Source organism: Cydia splendana, chromosome 14, assembly GCF_910591565.1.
Source record: "Cydia splendana chromosome 14, ilCydSple1.2, whole genome shotgun sequence".
NCBI classification, from domain to species: Eukaryota; Metazoa; Arthropoda; class Insecta; order Lepidoptera; family Tortricidae; genus Cydia; species Cydia splendana.
The window spans coordinates 19,764,092-19,786,065 of NC_085973.1; the positions used below are offsets into that span (position 1 = coordinate 19,764,092).

At 36.1% G+C, this 21,974-nt stretch overlaps 1 protein-coding gene across 1 annotated transcript in view; it reads left to right on the forward strand.

The window, feature by feature from the left end:
• The first annotated feature begins 9,843 nt into the window (after positions 1-9,843).
• LOC134796681 (acid phosphatase type 7-like) overlaps positions 9,844-21,974 on the forward strand; it is a 40,666-nt gene continuing 28,535 nt past the window's right edge. Inside the window, exons 1-7 of the mRNA XM_063768831.1 lie at positions 9,844-9,969; positions 12,310-12,546; positions 13,154-13,345; positions 14,663-14,784; positions 15,277-15,461; positions 16,792-16,992; positions 17,770-17,888. Coding sequence (XP_063624901.1) covers positions 12,330-12,546; positions 13,154-13,345; positions 14,663-14,784; positions 15,277-15,461; positions 16,792-16,992; positions 17,770-17,888 — 1,036 coding nt within the window. The 5' untranslated portion in view covers positions 9,844-9,969; positions 12,310-12,329. The remainder of the gene's footprint in view (positions 9,970-12,309; positions 12,547-13,153; positions 13,346-14,662; positions 14,785-15,276; positions 15,462-16,791; positions 16,993-17,769; positions 17,889-21,974) is intronic.

Here is a 21,974-nt window from a genome sequence, read left to right on the forward strand (position 1 = left end):
CTTAAGGTATTGGTGCAAAGACTATAGTAAAGTAAGTCTAAACTATATCAATATAATTATGTAGAACAATTAATTAAAAGTATGGTGAAGCGTGATGGCACTTTTATTATTATATAATATGTACATGTCGAATACCGATGGTCCTAAAAGCGGTGGGCGCGTGGGGTAGTATCTCGATGTATTACTTCACAGCTAAACCAGTATGCTACCATGCTACCAGTGCATGAAATAAACCTTAGGACTCGTTAACCATACTAGTGCCTACTATACTTCAGTACTAAATGTTTAAAAGAACTAATTGCTATTTTTAACTCAAGGGAGCGATATGAAAGTAAAAAGAAACCGTTTAAATCTTTATTCAAGTCAAACTAGGCCGGCTCCAACCCTACGCATCTAACATGAGAAGATTTAGCCCTATATGGGACCGGCAACAAACTCAGAGGGACAAATCTTTTCAAAACAAGTTAAAACAACACATAATACATTATTTCTTTATTTCACAAAAGTAAGCTTCTAATGAAACATTAGAAATCAAAATAACACTTGAAATAAAACACTTAGCTAAATGGTTAAAGAACGCGGGATTCTATAAGCTATCAGAATAATCCTTCAGGTATAAACCTTCAGGAACGTAGCGAGTTAGGCACGAGGTTGGCTAACGAGTATGTCCGATCTCTAGCGCGGTCCGATCAAGAAGAACTACCAGCGGCGGAGCCTCTCCGCTCCCGCCTCAGTCAAGTTGGCAAACCAGCTCGACCAGTCTACCAACATACCGACAAAAACGCCAACTCGTGCCTACGCTCACTCGAGAGAAACCTCTCGACGTTCCAAAGCCTTCTACCTGTCATCTCAGTACAACAACACGCCAATAGATGGCGTTACTCTCTACGCAACTTTATTTCAACAGTGCGCCAATAGACGGAGTTAGAGTTACTCTCTACACAACTTTATTTATTTTGTTACAACCAAATAATATGTAGCTCAACATTGCTAATCGATTTTATACAGGCGTCTAAAATAATGAACTATAATGCTTCAATACGTCTTTCTGGTGTCAGGGTTCGACATACATATTAATTTTGGTATTTATTTTGAAACTTTAAGTTTATTGTAGGAAAAATTAGAGTTCTGGAATAGTATTTAAATGATGCACGATTTGTTATGAGATGACGGGATTTGGTTGGTGGTTCAGTTCAGGCTGACGCAACTAGGAACAAAAAAAGGTTTTGTATGGACTTTAGTAACCTAGCCATAGCCAAAAAAACAAAATAAAACGTCAGTGCTATTCATCTGTCATGTCAACTGTCAGCCACATTGCTTTGTTGCTTGTCATGGTTGTTCGTAGGTTTTACTTACGTATTTCTTGCAATTTCTTTTTTAATAGCCTTTGTTATTTTCCAAAACCAAGGCTCAGAACCGGTTTTAAAAATAGCGGTTAATACCGGTTTATTTCGGTTTTACTCCGAACTTTCATAAGAACGCGAACGTTTAAATAACTTTATTTTAACCTAAATAAACCGGTTTATTCGACGAGCGAGCAACGAGGGCCGGGCCGGCACGCACAAGGTCACGGGCGTCACGGCACAAACAACTACTTGTTTTGTTTTGAGACTTTTGAGTTTAGTTTAGAAAGACGCGTGCGCCGCACTATGGGCTTGAAATGAAATGAAATGAAATTCGGCTCTCATTGACATAGAAACCGAAGTTGTTATTTTTTTCATTGAAATAGGTTTTGCCCAGCATTGTTATGGTAACCTATGAATTTTAAACGATTTGGAATGAAAATTGTCGAGTTACAAATTTAAAAAAAATGTATGGAGCAGGAACAAGAAATCATTTTTACTCAAGAACCACAAAACAAACGGTAATATCCTCGCAGGTGGTGATACTACGAATTATTTGTGATTTTTGATATACTACATATATATATCCGTCACGGGAAAAGCACAAAAACCAAAGTCAACATTTTAAGGTATTTTTGATTGAAATTGGTTTTGCCCAGTATGTTTATGCTAAGTTATAAGTTTCAGACGTTTTGAGTTGAAAATAGTAGAGTTATGATTATTTAAAAAAAAAAAAAATTATGGAGCCGGAACAAAACATCAAAATATCTCAAGAACCGCAACAAATACAGTAATATCCTGGCAGATGGTGACAATACGAATTATTTGTGATTATTTGGCACTCTACACATTTCCGTCACAGGTGCGGTTTTTTTTAAATATTTTATTGTTTCTTTGGAAAAGACACGGAAATCGACCTTGACATTTAAGGTTGTTTTGATTGAATTGGGGCTTGCTCAGCATTCTTTTGCTAACTTATGAATTTCAGATTAGTTGTAATCAAATATAAAAAAAATCGTAGCAATAAAAATAAAATATTTAACAATAAAAGATTTAAAAAAACCGCACCCGTGACGGAATGTGTAGGGTGCCAAAAAATCACAAATCATTTGTAGTATAACCATCTGTGAGGATATTACCGTATTTGTTGCAGTTCTTGAGATACAATTTTGATTTTATTGTTCGGGCTCCATAATTTTTTTTTTAAATAAATCATAACTCTACTATTTTCAACTCAAAACTTCTGAAACGTATATCTTAGTATAAACATACTGGGCAAAACCCAGGTCAATAAAAAAAAACCTTAAAATATTGACTTTGGTTTTTGTGCTTTTCCATAAAAACAATTAATGATTTAAGAAAAAAAAGGCACCCGTGACGGATATATGTAGTATGCCAAAAAATCACAAATAATTCGTAAAATAACCGTCTGCGAGGATATTACCGTATTTGTTGCGGTTCTTGAGATTTTCGATTTACGTTCGGGAACCATAATTCTTTTTTTTTTGAAAATAATCATTTCCATTTTCAACTCAAAACTTCTGAAACTTATATCTTAGCATAAACATACTGGGTAAAACCCATTTCAATAAAAGAAACCTTAAAATGTTGACTTTGGTTTTTGTGCTTTTCCATAGAAACAATTAATGATTTAAGAAAAAAACGCACCCGTAACGGATATATATGTAGTATGCCAAAAAATCACAACTAATTCGTAGAATAACCGTCTGCGAGGATATTACCGTATTTATTGCGGTTCTTGAGATATTTGGATTTTTAGTTCCGGCTTCATAATTTTTTTTTTGAAAATAATCATAACTCTACTATTTTCAACTCAAAACGTCTGAAACTTATAACTTAGCATAAATATACTAGGCAAAACCCATGTCAATAAAAAAACCTTAAAATGTTGACTTTGGTTTTTGTGCTTTTTCATAGAAACAATTAATGATTTAAGAAAAAAACGCACCCGTGACGGATATATATAGTATGCCAAAAAATCACAAATAATTCTGAGAATAACCGTCTGCGAGGATATTACCGTATTTGTTGCGGTTCTTGAGATATTTTGATTTTTTTTTCCGGCTCCATACATTTTTTTTTAAATCATAGCTCTACTATTTTCAACTCAAAACGTCTGAAACTTGTAACTTAGCATAAACATACTGGGCAAAACCCATTTCAATCAAAAATACCTTAAAATGTTGACTTTGGTTTTTGTGCTTTTCCATGGAAACAATTAATGATTTAAAAAAAAACGCACCCGTGACGGATATATGTAGTATGCCAAAAAATCACAAATAATTCGTAGAATAACCGTCTGCGAGGATATTACCGTATTTATTGCGGTTCTTGATATATTTGGATTTTTAGTTCCGGCTTCATAATTTTTTTTTGAAAATAATCATAACTCTACTATTTTCAACTCAAAACGTCTGAAACTTATAACTTAGCATAAACATACTGGGCAAAACCCATGTCAATAAAAAAACCTTAAAATGTTGACTTTGGTTTTTGTGCTTTTTTCATAGAAACAATTAATGATTTAAGAAAAAAACGCACCCGTGACGGATATATATAGTATGCCAAAAAATCACAAATAATTCTGAGAATAACCGTCTGCGAGGATATTACCGTATTTGTTGCGGTTTTTGAGATATTTTGATTTACGTTCGGGCTCCATATTTTTTTTATCATAACTACTATTTTCAACTCAAAACTTCTTAGCATAAACATACTGGGAAAAACCCATTTCAATAAAAAAACCTTAAAATGTTGACTTTGGTTTTTGTGCTTTTCCATAGAAACAATTAATGATTAAAAAAAAACGCACCCGTGACGGATATATGTAGTATGCCAAATAATCACAAATAATTCGTAGAATAACCGTCTGCGAGAATATTACCGTATTTGTTGTGGTTCTTGAGATATTTTGATTTACGTTCGGGCTCCAAAAAAATTTTTGAAAAAAATCATAAGTCTACTATTTTCAACTCAAAATTTCTGAAACTTATATCTTAGCATAAACATACTGGGCAAAACCCATTTCAATAAAAAAAAACCTTAAAATGTTGACTGTGGTTTTTGTGCTTTTCCATAGAAACAATTAATGATTTAAGAAAAAAACGCACCCGTGACGGATATATGTACCTAGTATGCCAAAAAATCACATATAATTCGTAGAATAACCGTCTGCGAGGATATTACCGTATTTGTTGCGGTTCTTGAGATATTTTGATTTACGTTCGGGCTCCATATATATATTTTTTAATCATATCTCTACTATTTTCAACTCAAAACGCCTGAAACTTATAGCTTAGCATAAACATACTGGGCAAAACCCATTTCAATAAAAAAAAAAACCTTAAAATGTTGACTTTGGTTTTTGTGCTTTTCCATAGAAACAATGCGTTTAAAAAAAACGCACCCGTGACGGATATAATATATCCGTATAGGAGATAATATGTAGTATGCTAAAAAATCACAAATAATTCGAAGAATAACCATCTGCAAGGATATTACTGTATTTGTTGCGGTTCTTGAGATATTTTGATTTTTTTTTCCGGCTCCATACATTTTTTTTTAAATCATAGCTCTACTATTTTCAACTCAAAACGTCTGAAACTTGTAACTTAGCATAAACATACTGGGCAAAACCCATTTCAATCAAAAATACCTTAAAATGTTGACTTTGGTTTTTGTGCTTTTCCATAGAAACAATTAATGTTTTTTTTTAAAACGCACCCGTGACGGATATATGTAGTATGCCAAAAAATCACAAATTATGCAAAATATTTTTTTTGTATTTAATAAGGTCTTTAATTCGTCCACAATTTAATATATTATTTTTTTTTGTTACGAAAATTAGTCATATATACTAGCTTTAGTAACGACAATAGACGCAGTTAAATCGTTGACGAATTATAGCCGTTATTGAGTAGAATACATTGTAGGCATTTGATTGGAACAAAACATTTAAATATAAATATGTACTTATACTTATCCATCATATACCTATATTTTTCACTTGGAACTAATTTTATTAATGCACTGAATGAAATTAACGTCTTTCCCGAAGCAGTTTGTTACAAATGCAGAATTAAAGAAAACAGAGCTTGTTTACGTGCGTTGGAATAAACCGGTTTTAATAGTTCTTAACCGTTTAATGTGACATGAACTTTATTAAAGCGTTCCCCTAAAAACCGGTTTAAAAATAACGGTATTACGAACAAAATCGAAACGAAAAGGTTTTGCGCTGAGTACATCATAACGGTTTGGAAATTTAACCGGTATCCGAGCCCTGTCCAAAACAGTCAAATGTGATACGAACATAAAGTGAGTCAATAGATTTTGTTTAAATGCCACCGAAAACTAAGTTGTTTCAGTGCGAAATATGTGGCAATTGATACGCTCGCGAAAATCGCAAAAAAGGAAGTTTATGGCGAAATTTCCATTAGATGAAGACCGGTAAGTATTGCTTTAGATACTTTTAGCCTTATTTTGGTGTAGCAGGCTATAAACACATCGAAAATTAGATATTTCATATCCACTTTCAGTATGAACTAGGGATGTACCACAAGTATAAGATACGAAGTATCGATATCGACTGCAGCCTAATTTTTTATCAATGTAAATAGTAAATAAAATAAAATGAGTGAATTTCCTGGTAACTTGCATACAACATGACTATAATTATTTCTCCGAATATTTTTAGTGGAAAATTATCTATCATCTGTGCATTAATGGAATGGACATTATATTATATATTTTTGGAATCTAGTAATAGGGGATATTACTGCTATGTTCTGCCGCCGGAGTGCAGCACTACCGACTCTAGTAAATTCATAGACTAACTTATACATATTCTGCCTTAAATGACATTGATGCATCAAGGCGGTTTGTAAAGTTGTATCCAGACGAGACAATTTTTCGCCAGTCTGATGAAATTCTTCGATCGAACAGGGCCGTGCGGACGCAAATACCAATTTGATTCCTCGATCACATCAGCAGGTGCGGACACAAAAATGCCAATTTTCATAGTAGAATGCAAATTGGTGATTTAATTTGTGTACGTGTGGACGCTAGATGGGGTGCCCCTTAATATGCCTAATATTAATTGTCATAATATGAATTCGCATAACAGTTTTGGCATAACATAATTGTGCATAACATTAAACAGGCATAATATTAAAAAAGCATAACACTTATTGCGCATAATAATGAATCCGCATAATTTAAATATGCATAACATTATTAACTATAACTTTATTTGGCACAAAATGAAATAGCATAATTTAATAAAGCAAGAGAATTAGATGGATCAGGGCAAAACCAACTCGGTTAGGTCAGGTTCACAAGGCTAAGGCAGGATCGAGCGAAACAAAGCGAAGCTTTTGTAACAAATAATAATCTTTTTGCTGTAAAACATTATTAAGGCGTAGTAACTGTAGTAAGTTCGTCTGTCTGTCGTGTTCTTCTTTTTTTTTAATATTTTTTGTTTTTTTTAGGCTTTAGAAATAATTTTGATTTTTTATGCAAATTTTTTTTAAAGTGCATTTTAGACCTATTTAAGTGATTTTTTTTATCGATAAAAGTCAAAAACTCAGGATTTGAATCGCTGAAGTCCCTAGAGAAAGGCCGCAAGATTGCTAATTAAATTTTTGGGGTCTATATTAATTCGCATAACGTAATTCTCCTAATTCAATTTGGCATAACGTATGTTACGCATAATTTCTAAATCGCATAACATTATTCCGCATAAATGAGTACGCATAATGTTAATGCGCATAACGTAAATTGTCATAACGATGACTTGGGATAAATATAGTAAGCATAAAGTTACTTTGTATAATTATTAAATGGTATAAATATAAAAGGCAAATAAATAAAAATGTAGACAGAGCGGCTTGAATTAAGGTTCAGTAGGTTCAGAGAACGAAGTTTTAAGTATATGTAGCGCTTTTTTAGATCAAAAATATCACAATACGGTTGCCAAAAATTTAGTTAGCAATCTTGCGGCCTTTCTCTAGGGACTTCAGCGATTCAAATCCTGAATTTTTGACTGTTGCTCGATATAAAAAATCACTAAAATAGGTCTAAAATGCACCTTTTAAAAAAATTTGCACAAAAAATCAAAATATGAAAATTATTACTAAAACCTATTAAAAACAAATATTAATAATAAAAAAAGAAGAACACGAACTTACTACAGTTACTACGCCTTAATAATGTTTTACAGCAAAAATATTATTATTTGTTGCAAAAGCTTCGCCTTGTTTCGCTCGATCCTGCTAACTCGAGGCTAACCTTGTGAACCTGACCTAACCGAGTTGGTTTTGCCCTGATCCATCTAATTCTCTTGCTTTATTAAATTATCCTAATTCATTTTATGCCAAATAAAGTTATAGTTAATAATGTTATGCATATTTAAATTATGCGGATTCATTATTATGCGCAATAAGTGTTATGCTTGTTTAATATTATGTTTGTTCAATGTTATGCACAATTATGTTATGCCAAAACTGTTATGCGAATTCATATTATGACAATTAATGTTAGGCGTATTAAGGGGCACCCAAATTTTTGGCAACCGTATTGTGATATTTGTGATCTAAAAAAGCGCTACATTTACTTAAAACTTCGTTCTCTGAACCTAATACTGAACCTTAATTCGAGCCGCTCTGTCTTCATTTATATTTATTTGCCTTTTATATGTATACCATTTAATAATTATGCAAAGTAACTTTATGCTTATTATATTTATCCCAAGTCATCGTTATGACAATTTACGTTATGCGCATTAACATTATGCGTACTCAGTTATGCGGAATAATGTTATGCGATTTAGAAATTATGCGTAACATACGTTATGCCAAATTGAATTAGGAGTATTACGTTATGCGAATTAATATAGACCCCGCTAGATGAGATTGACCAATTATTTTCCTGAACAAATGGACTGATTTCGTCAGTCCGGTCTGGATACCCTTTTAACCAGGACCTACCGGTAAACGCGAAAATCGAAATTTAGTTATCTGCCTCTTTATCGCTCGAATATGCAAGAGTGATAAAGAGGTTGATCAGGATAAATCAATTGTTAAGATCTTAGTACTATCCCCGATCTTAGTACTTATGATCCCCGAGAAGATGCATACGAGTATAACGAAATTTAGATTTTCGTGTTTCGCGGTAGACCCCCAGATTGTGACAGATAGTGGTAGTGGCGCTACCGCTACGCAGGGTTTTGCGTAATATTGCTTATTATTTAAGATTTTAACTTAAAATATAAGAAAATGTATGTGTGTCTGTTTTAATCATTAAATGTTTTCAGATCCAGGCATTGGGTCAAATAAGTTGTTAAGGAAGACTTAATTTTATTATTCAAGAATATCATCATCACCATCATCATCATATCAGCCAGAGGACGTCCACTGCTGGACATAGGCCTCCCCCAAAGAGTTCCACAATGACCGGTCTTGCGCCACCCGCATCCAGCGGACTCCCGCGACCTTTACCAGGTCGTCAGTCCACCTTGTGGGGGGTCTACCCACGTTGCGCCTTCCGGTACGTGGTCGCCACTCGAGAACCTTTCCGCCCCAACGGCCATCGGTTCTACGGGCAATGTGCCCCGCCCACTGCCACTTAAGTTTAGCGATTCGTAGGGCTATATCGGTTACTTTGGTTCTGCTGCGGATGGCCTCATTTCTGATGCGATCACGCAGAGAGCCTCCAAGCATCGCCCTCTCCATTGCCCTTTGGGTGACTTTGAGCCTTCTTATGAGGCACACAGTAAGCGGCCACGTTTCAGTTCCATATGTCATCACGACATTCAAGAATATAATACATAGAAAAAAAACATTTAATCAGGTGAACACACATTTTCCTCTGTTACCTGTGGACCGTCGAACCTTCGGGATGTATTTTAAATTAATTATATTAAATTATTTAAAACAATCATTTTACATATTTTTATTTTAACAAATAAATATCGTGTTCACATTTAAGTCCAACCATGTATTAATCCACGCAAAAAACATACGATTTAAATATGGACTCGATTCTAACCTGATTTCGAGTACGAAATTGGTTGACAGGGGCCCATGTTTCAACCATCCTCAATTTATCGATATCGATAAAATACGCAAGCGTGTAGCATACTACACTATTTAAGTCTGTTATGTTGGTACTATTGCTCTTTGACAGTTGTTTGTCATACATGTTGGTAATGATTGGATAACCAAACATACACACAGACTAATCAAATCGCTAGTATGGAAGTCCCGTCTCTTAAAACGTAGTGATTATATATATTCTCTTTGGTTCAGTTCAATCTGTTCCATAGATCTGAGGGTCTACCGCGAACCACGTTCGACGTGTTGCCTCTCTATCGCACTTGTAAATTCGTATGTAAGTATGACAGGGAGGCAACACTTCGAACGTGGGTCGCGGTAGGCCCTCTGTTTTGTTGGTTCAGTGTAGATTATATTATTATACTCTTTGGTGTAGATCGAGGGCGGTCGTCGTTAAATTGAGCGTTGAGCGGAGTGTTTATATACAAGTTCTTCTTAACTAAAATTTATTTTAGCTCATCTCTCAGTTGTATATGGTCGGTGCTGGTTTTTAATTGGTAAGTTAAACGCTTATGTTACTTATAATCTTTATTCCCTCGCCGATATTGAGTCGTCTCGACAAAATTTAATGAGACCACGTATTTTGTGGAAAAGGAACCCGGGTCCTATTATGCTCACTACCTATTGTTATTTTCCTCAGAAAAATGCTACATTTTGTTGCGGAGTTTAAATCAGGAGGTAGGATTGTCAGGAGCTCAAAAGGTGCAATATTTTAGAAATGATTATCTTCACGGTATACCTACCTATCCATGGATCCTATTTTCATATAAGTAGGTATATAAATTTTGTATTAAATATTGTGTTAAAAACTTTAATGCAAACGCAACAAAATGAAGCATTATTTTTTATGAGGAAAATAATGGGTTATTCCCACTAGTTACCACCAAGTTGTTACCAGTGGTAATTAAATTACTGGGAATTTTTTCCCACCTTTTACCACAGGTAACTATGGGAATTTTTTTCCCACCTTTTACCACTGGTAACTACTGGGAATTTCATAAACATTTTATAACAGTTTACTATCGCAAATAATGAATCCTAAACAGTTGTTGTTGTACTAAATGTATGGGAGGGTTTGAAGTCAATGTTTGGGATATTTCTGCTTTTATTTAAAAAAAAGTTATTAATGTAATTTTACTCATTGGGTAACACACTTTCGATAGCATTTGCAGTTTTCTGATATCTGTTATATTTACGGAATTATCGCCTGGCTACACTTAACGATTACACCCTGTATATATTGGTTTGAAAGGGACGACACTACAGTGTTGCCACTTTTTAATTTCTACTCTTTTATTTGTCAAACTGTATTTTAATTTTTGCATTTGTACCAGTTAAATATTTTTGATCACTTAAGGCAGTTTCCTGAAACACTTATCAACTTATAATTATTTACTCTATATTTAAACTGTCTTTATTAGTATTGAACTCTAACAATAGGTATTTTGGTGGTAACTACTGGAAAAAGAATCCCACCATTTACCAGTGGTAACTACTGGAAATAAAAATTCCCAGTAGTTACCACCAAACCGAGTTAGTGGTAACTACTGGGAATTATTTTTCCCAGTAGTTACCAGTGGTAAAAAATCCCAGTAGTTAGATACCACTGGTAACAACTTGGTGGTAACTAGTGGGAATAACCCAAAATAACTATTGTTATTGTTGTGGTAGTGAGTCAATCGCGAGCCTAATCAACAATCCGTATGCCTACCGCTCCGTATGCCGCGCATATTAGGTAGGATTTAATTAAGGAAAGTACATATAGTAAAATAAAAATTATTTATTTTCAGACAGTTACAGTCCATAGTTGTTAGTATTAACGTACAGGCTATATTACGTCACATATGTATACTGTAGCTACGTGACATAAATTGTTTTGGAGGACGCTGTGTGCTGTGTGTGCTATTGATAACGAGAGTTATCCTACCCACGCGTACCTACGTTTAGCCGCCTGGCTCATATGTCATGTTAGCAATATTGCAGTTTATTGAAAATAAGGGTTGGCAAGAATACATAGGTATCAATATTGTGGATTTGGAATTTTATTCTGATTCTGAATTCAATGGATAACTATGTCATAGTTAAATTATTATTTTACTTGGGCGCTAACGGCGAAGTAAGGTAATATGGGTACGGTAATATTCTTACAAAATAGGAGGGTTAGACCCTCAGTTCTTAAATTGGTAAGCACTTAAGCTTTAGATTTCCGTTCGTTCGGTCGATACACATAATATCTTACCTTTTTAGGGTTTCCTACCTTAAAAGGAAAAAAAAAACGGAACCCTTACAGGATCTTTTTGTCTGTCCGTCCGTCCGTCAGTCTGTCAAGACCCATCCTCTCGCGAACGCGTGCAGGTACTCAAGTCTACGGTCCTGTAAAAAGTCAAACTTCGCAGAAGTAATAAAATTTTGTTTTACGGTACTTGCACATTTATGTATCTTATTGTAATAAAACCGATAAATATAAACGCATACACGTGTCAGTCTATTACTAAGTAGGTAATTTAAAACATATCGTACGTAGTAATTATACACATACCTACATAGGTTACAAATACTAAATAACTACCGTTAAGGTTACTTATATTATTTCAGTTAAGTAGGTACCTACTTAAAATTAAGTCTGACTGCTTGCAATAATAGAATAACAAAATCTTAACTTAAACACGGAAGGTAACATAATTATTATACCTACTTTCCTTGCCTACTGAAACCAACAGTGGCTGAGGCCGGATATGGATTTATATTATTATTTTTTTATATGGAACAAGTAAAATAGTAATTTTATTATTCGCTAATTCGCTTTACCTCTACACTAACCCTTTTTTTTTATCTAGCTGAGCAGTGAGGAGCCACAATGAAGTCACTCGGGCTTTTTCTAACGCTGGCGGCGTTTGTCTCGGCGTCGGCGCAGCCGCCGTACGCCGGACTGGCGGCGAGAGAGTGGGGCTCGGCGGCGGTGGCAGCGGCCGAGTACATCACGGTGGAGCCGGTGGAAGAGTACCTACCGCCGATAAAGCAGCCGTACTACTGCTCCCACTGTAACCCTGAACAGGTCCACATTGCCTTTGGCGGTAATATATGTGCATAAGCTTTGTTTTATATTACAGATGCTAAATGACATTTCGATAATTCGATTTAGTACAAGATCTACAGAATTGGGTAGTACATAAGGCTAATCGAACTGTCGTACATAAGTTTTGACTAGAGTATCCTCTAGAGATTTTCAATACTTTCTGTTAAATCAAGCAGCACCAGAACACGATTCCAAATTAAAGATAAAAAAAAGCTTAATTGTGCAAACTGATGATCGATTTAAATGGAAACTATTTTGAGACGCCTAAATTACGGCACCAGTGTCTATCTACAGCACATCTTCAGACCGTTTCATCATCATCATCATTTCAGCCTATATACGTCCCACTGCTGGGCACAGGCCGTTTAGACAATGACTATTTTCAGCCGCCTGAATCTCGTCACCAGTGACCAGGCGACCGACACTAGTCGTTTACACGGTGCCTTTTCAGTACCAGTCATTAGCACGCCGCCACATTCGATGGTGCTAGTTTTTGCGCATCTCCTAGATCTCCTGAGTTATCTCCTGATACTACCTACTCGTGAGTTATCTACTTATAGTTTCTATTACAAACACCTAAAATGCGGCAATAAATATGACTCCAGAAAAATCCAACGACATCGTAGTAACGTGGTCAACATTCAACGATACCCCCAGCGTGGTCCACTACGGTGTGGAGGAGTTGCAGCACTATGCGTACGGCGCTAGCTCGTTGTTCGAAGACGGCGGGAACGAGCGGCGCCAGCAGTACACACACCGCGTCACGCTGCCGGATCTGCAGTACGACACTAAGTATGGTAAGTACAATATATTATAGCCACATAATGCACAAGTTTAATGTTCCCGCAGAGCTGATGATAAGCAACACAGCGCAAAATAATTATAGTTATTTACGATACAAGTGCGGAAAGAAGGAAGTGGTGATACATTCAAACACGACCGAATAAGGGAGTGTTTTAAATCGACACGAGTTGCGAATTACCTATCCGCACGTCGTACTACAAAGTTTTACATTGAAGTTAAGCTGACTTTGATTCGCATGAATATTTGAATATGCCCTCTGTTTAGGCAATTGACAATCGTTTAATGAAAGTGCCAATCGCAACGTAAATAATGGGTGGAAATACAAGTACTTACTAATTTCTTTATACACGCGAATTTTTCGTTCGCATCTGGCATCTCGATGCTTTTTATTGTTTAAATTCAAATTCAAAGTATACTTTATTCATGTAGGCCTAGCAATAAGCTCTTATGAATCGTAATTAATCTTAATCTAATTATCAGAGCAATTTATTGATGTTAATATTATTCCATAATAACATTGGACTTTTGTACAGATCGAATACCTCCGTACCTCAAAAGGAAAAAACGGATCTAAATTTTGAAAAAAATACACAAAATAGTACTTTACCTATAGATGACAGGAAAACCTATTAGAAATGTGCAGTCAAGTGTGAGTCGGACTTATTTACGGAACCCTTGGAACGCGAGTCCGACTCGCACTTGACCGGTTTTTTGCAATCCGATTGATATTGATTTATCTTTGTACTATTATTATCTTGGCTACAACTTCAGATCGTCTACTGCGAACGCGAACATCTAAAACTGAAGTTTCGTTATCGGTCTCTGTATCGCCTTTCCATATGTAGCAGTCAGTTAGCTGGTACACTAGTAGTAGTAGCTTCAGGTGGGTTGGTGGTGAGCAGCACAGCAAACAGCACTTGTAGTAAGGACGTAAATATATTGTAGATTAGGATACAAGTTAGTGAGGCGACCCTCCTTCTCAGGGATGTAAGAAGCGTCTATATCTTTCTTGCCCGTACAGCAGTTTTTATATCGTTGATTATCTTGTTTCCGCCATTAGAGTTGCTGTTTGACAAGACGTGAAGAACGTGCGACTCTAATACGGATTATAATCACGTCTAGCATGTACGACATGTACGTGCAGCTAATTAGATTCCGAAATGCATGTACACCATATTTGAGCAATAGAGGCAAATAAAGAAATGAAGTGGCTGGTGGCAGGCCCTCAGGTTAGACTAGTTGACAATCTAGCTTGTAGCAATTGGCGATTACTGACATACTGACCAGTCTTTATCACCTTTCTATAACAGTGTACAACGTAGGCTCAGAGTACGGCGTGTCGAGCCTGTTCTCCTTCCGCACGGTTCCGAAAGGGAACAACTGGCCCGTGCGCGCTGCCGTATTCGGAGACATGGGCACTGAGGGCGCCAAAGTAAGTGTAACTACGTTTATATCTTATATACTTCAACTAGGCAAACTACAACATGACTACTAAGGCACTAACTTTCATTGTCCATTTCGATTCATAAGAAATTGCAGGCAGTAAAACATCGTACATATATCGTGGTCCAACCTTCAGAAGATGTAGTAGTAATAGGTAATATTTGTTTTTACGTATCTGTATTACTAATATTATTATAGCTCAGCAGCCAAAAATGGCCTTATCCTCCGAAACGAACACTTACTGGTCTTACGCAACTTTCTTACAATGATTGTCATAAAACTGCGGTATATTCGCTTCTACAATATTTTCTTAACTTCCGAGGATATTTGGACCGACCAGCCTACCTGGCTACCCGGCTACCCCAAGTTCACGCCTAAAACACATACTCGTAAATGTCTAAGATACAGGCAACTTGAATGGTCTGGAACCATAAATAAATAACTACTGTCCTTAAATAAGCGACAAGAATGTTATTCACAGGCAATGCCATACCTCCAAGAGGAATCCGAAATGGGCCACTTCGACCTGATTCTCCACGTGGGCGACATGGGCTACGACATGGCGACAGACAACGCGAGGGTCGGCGACCAGTTCATGCGGCAGATCGAGCCCATCGCGACCATGGTCCCCTACATGACGTGCGTTGGCAACCATGAAGAGGCCTAGTGAGTACTAAAGCCAACTGGAAGCGAAGATTTGATCAAGTTATCTGGAAAACGTTACTGCAGCTCGGATGCGGTACCTGTCACGATTAACAGAAAAATACAATCGGAAATTATATTTCATGCTTATGCCATCTATTGGAGTATTCTCATTTGTCCTTCTTGTCCCACGCGACTGCTTCCATATAGGAGGCGGGGATAACTGGGAATCATTTAATCTCACCATCTGTGCCCAGCGGGGACAAATGGGGATACACCATTCTATTTCGCATATTAGCCGCCGCGTGGTCTTAATCATTAATATTTTAGGTATGCAGTAGCAGCCGTAACACGCACACACTTGACAGACCATTGGCTATACTTTTTTTTATTGTAATAAGGTTAAACAACACTCAATAGACGATGAAAATTGAATGATGTGATGTGATTAGGGATGTACCGACTAGTCGCCGACTAGTTCGGGAAAGCCGACTATCCGGCCACATTTGTAGTCGGCGATTAGTCGGCGACTAGTCGGCAAAAATGGCCGATTAGTCGGCACTTTATTAGTGAAAGAATACCATATGTTTTATGTTTATTTTACTAAAATACCTATTCAGGATGCATACGAAAACTTTTGTTCATATAAATAATTGACCGTTTGATCGTTATCGCATGTTGGTGGGCTGGTGTTTTCCTCTACAGGTCCGACCTCAACTGATTCTAGTGTAATTTCATGTGCAAGTTCGATAGTTCATTTATTAAATTATTATTCAGTTTTTTGTTTTTTAATGGTAGAGCCATGAGGAACTATTAATGTTATTGCAAAATTTAGAGACTTAGACAGGGCACATTGCTCGTAAAGACGCTGACCACAGGGGATAGGTTCTTAACTGGCGACTACGTACGGGAAATAGAGCCTTGGAAATACCTCCTACAAGCTGTACTGACGGTCTGCTCAGGATCGTAAAATAAAAGAACTAAAGACAGAAATTGAACGAGCATTCTTGTGATAGGTCTTTGAACCTGTAGAGAACACCTTTTAGCCAAGCTAATATGATGAATAGCGCAACCAAAGGAGCAAAACTATTGTTTTTCACCTGAAATTATACGAAACTAATGATCTGGCCGACTAGCCGACTAATCGGCCATTCGAGCGCCGATTAGTCGGCTAGTCGGCTAGTCGGCCAAATCTATAGTCGGTACATCACTAGATGTGATGTGGTGGTATAACTTGATTTATATGAGCGTACGCGAAACTTGTTTACGTTATTGTCAAAATTCTTATTTATATTCGGGCCAGCTTTCGTGAATCAATTACTTACTAATTTACTTGAATTCCTTGCGTTTTCAGTAATTTTAGCAACTACCGGGAGCGCTTCTCAATGCCGGGCGGCACGGAGAGCATGTTCTATAGCTTCGACCTGGGGCCAGTGCACTTCGTTGCCATCTCCACCGAGTATTATTACTACATCAAATATGGAGTGAAGATGATCTACGAACAGTACCAGTGGCTGGAAAAGGATCTGGCCATGGCTAGTCATAGGGAGAATCGGTGAGATGCTATGCTACGAGTATAGTATTTTTCACTTGGGTACGTTGACAACTATTATCTTATGTGTTTTAATGCTATAAATTGTATAGACGAGAGCCATCTGTCACCGTACCCAAGCTATAAGAAAAATACTACAAGTTGTCTTTTAAACACCTTATATGTACTGTAGAAGGCAAAGCAGCTTAGGTACTTCTCCCTTATGTCGACGAATATTTCCTTTCTTTCTTAAAGGTGATTTATCTTTTTCGACCTCCGAGACTATTTTCAACATAAGCATTGAATGTGATGGAACTTTGTGTCAGACTTGTGTCGCATCGGCGCGCCACCAACGGGCATTGTTACCGCGCCGTCACCGCTAATTTACGGATACGCCGCCGCCGATCATTTTTATAGGGTGAATCAACTTTTTCTTGTCACTAGTTGCCATGGTTACGGTCTCCTGGGTCACTCTTAAAATACTAGTTATTTCGTATTTAAATGAACCAAAAACTTGAATTTTTTGGTAGTTATAAGGCCTTTCCATAATGGGACATCTACTAAGCACGTTTGTAGAACATGGTACAGCAGCTCTTCTAAGAAACTATGCTACTATTGTCTCCTGGCTGATGGGACAGAATAACAAAAAGAAATAGTTGATCGACCCTAAAACAGTGCACACGCGCGTTAGGAATATTGTAAATTGTGCTAGTTAATAGGGACAATGTCAATCCTTTTCGTCTACATTTTTCTACTTACAAAGCAGGCTCGTCGGAGTATAGATTAGAACGGTGTCCCCAGGACGGTGCGGCCGTGGATCGTGCTGATGGGCCACCGGCCCATGTACTGCAGCAACGCCGACGACCTCCCGGACTGCGAGTACGAGTTCTCGCGCACCGGCAACCCCTTCTTCGGACACGGTGCGTATTACTACCAACAACGGATACACACTTTCAATGATAAAGCCAACATTGTCACTAGAAAAAGGCGGCAAATTAGAAAGAAGTAGGCGCGTATATAGGATCGATCTTCCATACAAATTTTGAAACTTGATTTCTACAGACAAAGTTAGTTTACCTGAGTAATATATTTTAATGAAAAAAAAAATGAAAAAATATTTATTCAGCAAAAAGTTATTACAAAGTTGATAAACATTGGTAACCGCACTAGGCAAGCCTGTATCGCGGCGACCAATAACATATTATGTTATAACTAAAGTATGCTTCAGTCGGTTGACATATTTAATCGGTTGGTTTTGTCTACAACTAAGTATGTACTTATACATTTAAATTAAACATTAAAACTAAACTAATAATAATAAATTATTATGACAAACATGTTGACATATACAACTATGACGATTGTTGGGATGAAGTAGTTAAAGTGTTCAGAAAATATACAACAGAATGTGAAAATGGATGGACAAAAGGGGAATTCAACTGCACGTGCAATAGGGAGACATCGAAATTAAGAAAAATGCTTATGAAAATATCACCTCAACAAATGGAACCTTTTTGGATTGAAGTAGTGAATTTGATTGAAAAGTATTTAAATTAGTTTAGTATATATATCCTTAATTAAATTGCGGTTGTAAATCCACAACATCCTTTTATTTCTCGCATAAGGGCCCTCGAGATAAACCTTATCCATCAAAGCAATTACTGGCCAGTTGTTCTTACTCACAATGTCAATCTATTTACAACATTGTCTTTTGTTGACTTGAGTGCTTAGATGGACGTCATACTTAAATCGAAATAACTATATTCTTAAAAAATATAGCGTATTTCTGTACACTAAGCATGGATAATTATCTGAAGGATAACGTAGAGTTTGAAACCCATGGGCAGACTATATTTTGTAAGGTATGTGATATAGAACTTAAACCGAAAAAGTTTATTTTGGAATCACATCTTAAAACTCGAGGTCACAATGACAAAGCCGGCAATTCTCCATCTTGCTTTGACCTGGATTTTGAAGCTGAAAATTTAGAAATTCAAGATTCCAGAGTTTTTTGTAAATCTTGTAATGTATCTTTATTTTTCTCCAAGTTCAGTGTACAAAAGCATTGTGATACATTAAAACACAGAAATATAAAGAATATGCAACCGGAATTCAATAAAGATTTGACTGAATTTTTTGTTAATTGTAATATACCCTGGAGCCAATTGGATAACCCCAAATTTAGAGAATTTATTCAAAACTGCTTGACGCATAAATATGGAAATGACATCAGCCTTCCGTGTGAGTCTACATTAAGATTAAATTACTTGCCAGTCATATATGAAGAAAAAAAAGAAAAGATAAGAATAGATTTAAAGGACTCCTACATATATTTGAGCATTGATGAGACTGAAAATCATGGAAAAAGCATCGCCAATGTCATTATAGGGAAGATGGATAACTGTGTCTCAACACCTCGAATATATGCAAGTAAAATTTTAGAAACCACAAATCATAGCACTGTGTCAGATTTAGTAGTCGAGACTCTAAAAGACCTGTGGGGTGGCAATTACGAAAATAATCTTTATAAGCTACTAATTTTAACAACGGATGCTGCCCCGTACATGATAAAGGCTGCAAAAACTCTTAAAGAGATTTTTCCAAATATGTCTCATGTAACTTGTATAGCCCACGCATTGAACAGAGTAGCTGACACGATAAGAGGTATATATCCAAATGTCAACAAATTGGTTGACAGCGTCAAAAAAGTATTTAGTAAATCGCCAAAACGACTTCAGAAACTGAAAGACATGTTTCCTTCAATTCCAAAACCTCCCCGTCCGGTCATCACAAGATGGGGTACATGGCTAGAGGCAGTTACCTATTATCAAAAATACTTTACTGAAATCAAAGACGTAATAAATGAATTCAACAGTCGAGATGCTGTTGCCATAGCAGCGGCGAAGCGAGTTTTTTGCAGTCCAAATTTAAAGCACGACATTGATTTCATAGTTGATAAATTTTGTTTCCTAACAATTGCAATAGATCAATTACAAAATTCCAAATTAACGTTAGAAGAATCTATGTGCATTGTTATTGGTGTCCAAAAAAAGTTGTCTATGTCAAACCTTCACCCCAAAGGAAAAATTGTATATACGAAGTTGAACACAGTCTTAAAAAAAAATCCCGATTTCAGTACAGTAAGAGTTATTTTAAATTTACTTAATAATGGGGAAGCTGAAATTACAAAATGCATTAACAAAAACACAGTGGAACATTATAATTACCTAAAATATTTACCAATAACATCTGTAGCTGTGGAGCGATCTTTTTCATATTTAAAATGGATATACAGTAACAGACGACAAAATTTAACGCCAGCTAATCTAGAAAAACTTTTAATAATTTATTCAGACAAGTAATGAATCACTACATAGTACATATATAAGAAAGTCACTGTAGCTGTCTGTCCGCCCCTATGTACCTATGCTTAAATCTTCAAAATGACCCAACCAATTGATGCGGCTTTTTTTTAGTAGATGGAGTGATTCGAGAAGAAGGTTTTTAAGTATAATGAATGCATAATACAGTAGAGGAACCCGTGATTTTCCCGTGCGAAACCGGGGTGGGTCGCTAGTATAATATATTAGAAGAAATAGTTTAGTTTTCTGTGTTTTTGAAAAAATAAATGTAGGTATTTTTAATGACTAATAAAATAAATTTACATTTTACCACTAATGAAAGTATACAAATGTTTTGCGTATGATATTTATTCAAGAAACAATATAATGTGATAGTAAAAAAAAATGTTTTATTTTACCTGTAAAAACATTCTTCAAGCAATAGTACACATGTTGCATTGACAATAATAATTGCATTGATAATACCTACCTATTAGGTATTTATTATTAAATAATAAATTAACAAAAGGTAAGATGATTATGTTAAAATATTTTTCTGTCAAAAATTTAAACAATATGTCACATTTACTCGACATAAATATTATGTAACAACCCTAGTACCAGATTTCAATGAATCTGCAACACTGATAACGGGGTGTGATAATAATACAAATTAGTTAATTTTGCATATGAAAAATTTCAACTATTTCGAATTTGGACTATTTTTTCCGTCTCGTCGTAATTTAAGTTGGCTAGCCACTCCCTTATAAGTTGTTTTGCTTTAAATACTGGTTTTTCTTTAATATTTACATTTCTAGTGACAGTGTTGTATATAAAACTAGATATATAAGGGTCAAATCGTTTCGCAAAGGCAGTACGAAACGGCGGAACTTGTGTTCGATACACTCTTCTTTTTAGCATATCTTTGTATTCATCGGTTCCAAGAATTTGCTTATGCTTGTTAACCACGATTTTGAGTATATATAGTTGACGTACTGTTAGCACTTGGGACTTTTGGAATAACAAAGATGTTGAGTACCTGAAGGGTTTATTGAACATTGTTTTAAGGACTGCGCGCTGTGCTCTTTCAGCCTCGATAATAACAGTTTTGCTAGCACTGCCCCAGCAGCTTATACAATATGTCAGAAGAGATTCACACAATGCGTAGTATACTGATTTGAGAGTCTGGATGTCAGCCACGTTTCTTAAGTTCCACATAACAAAAACTATTCGTCTCACTCGATTTGAAAGTGCAGCTATGTGTGATTTAAAGTTTAAATTGTGGTCTACTATGACGCCTAAGTATTTAATCGCCTCGGCTCGACAAATTGAACTACATGAACATGCGTCTCCATCACCTGTGCAATTGTGAATTTTTATGCCCAGCGCGGAAGGGGGAGGTGACGATGCTAGAGTTTTATGGAAACAAAGGAAATTCGTCTTTTTACTGTTTAAGGTTAACAAGTTATTTTGCAGCCATTTAGCGACTAAAGACATAACTTGCTCTGTGTTTTTAAAAGCCTCTCTCCAATTGTGTCCACGAAAGATAATCGCAGTGTCATCAGCATAACAGTTGATTTCTGCATCCTTCAGAGGTACACTGTGGAGGTCGTTCATATACAGAATAAACAAGGTTGGCCCAAGTATACTCCCTTGTGGCACTCC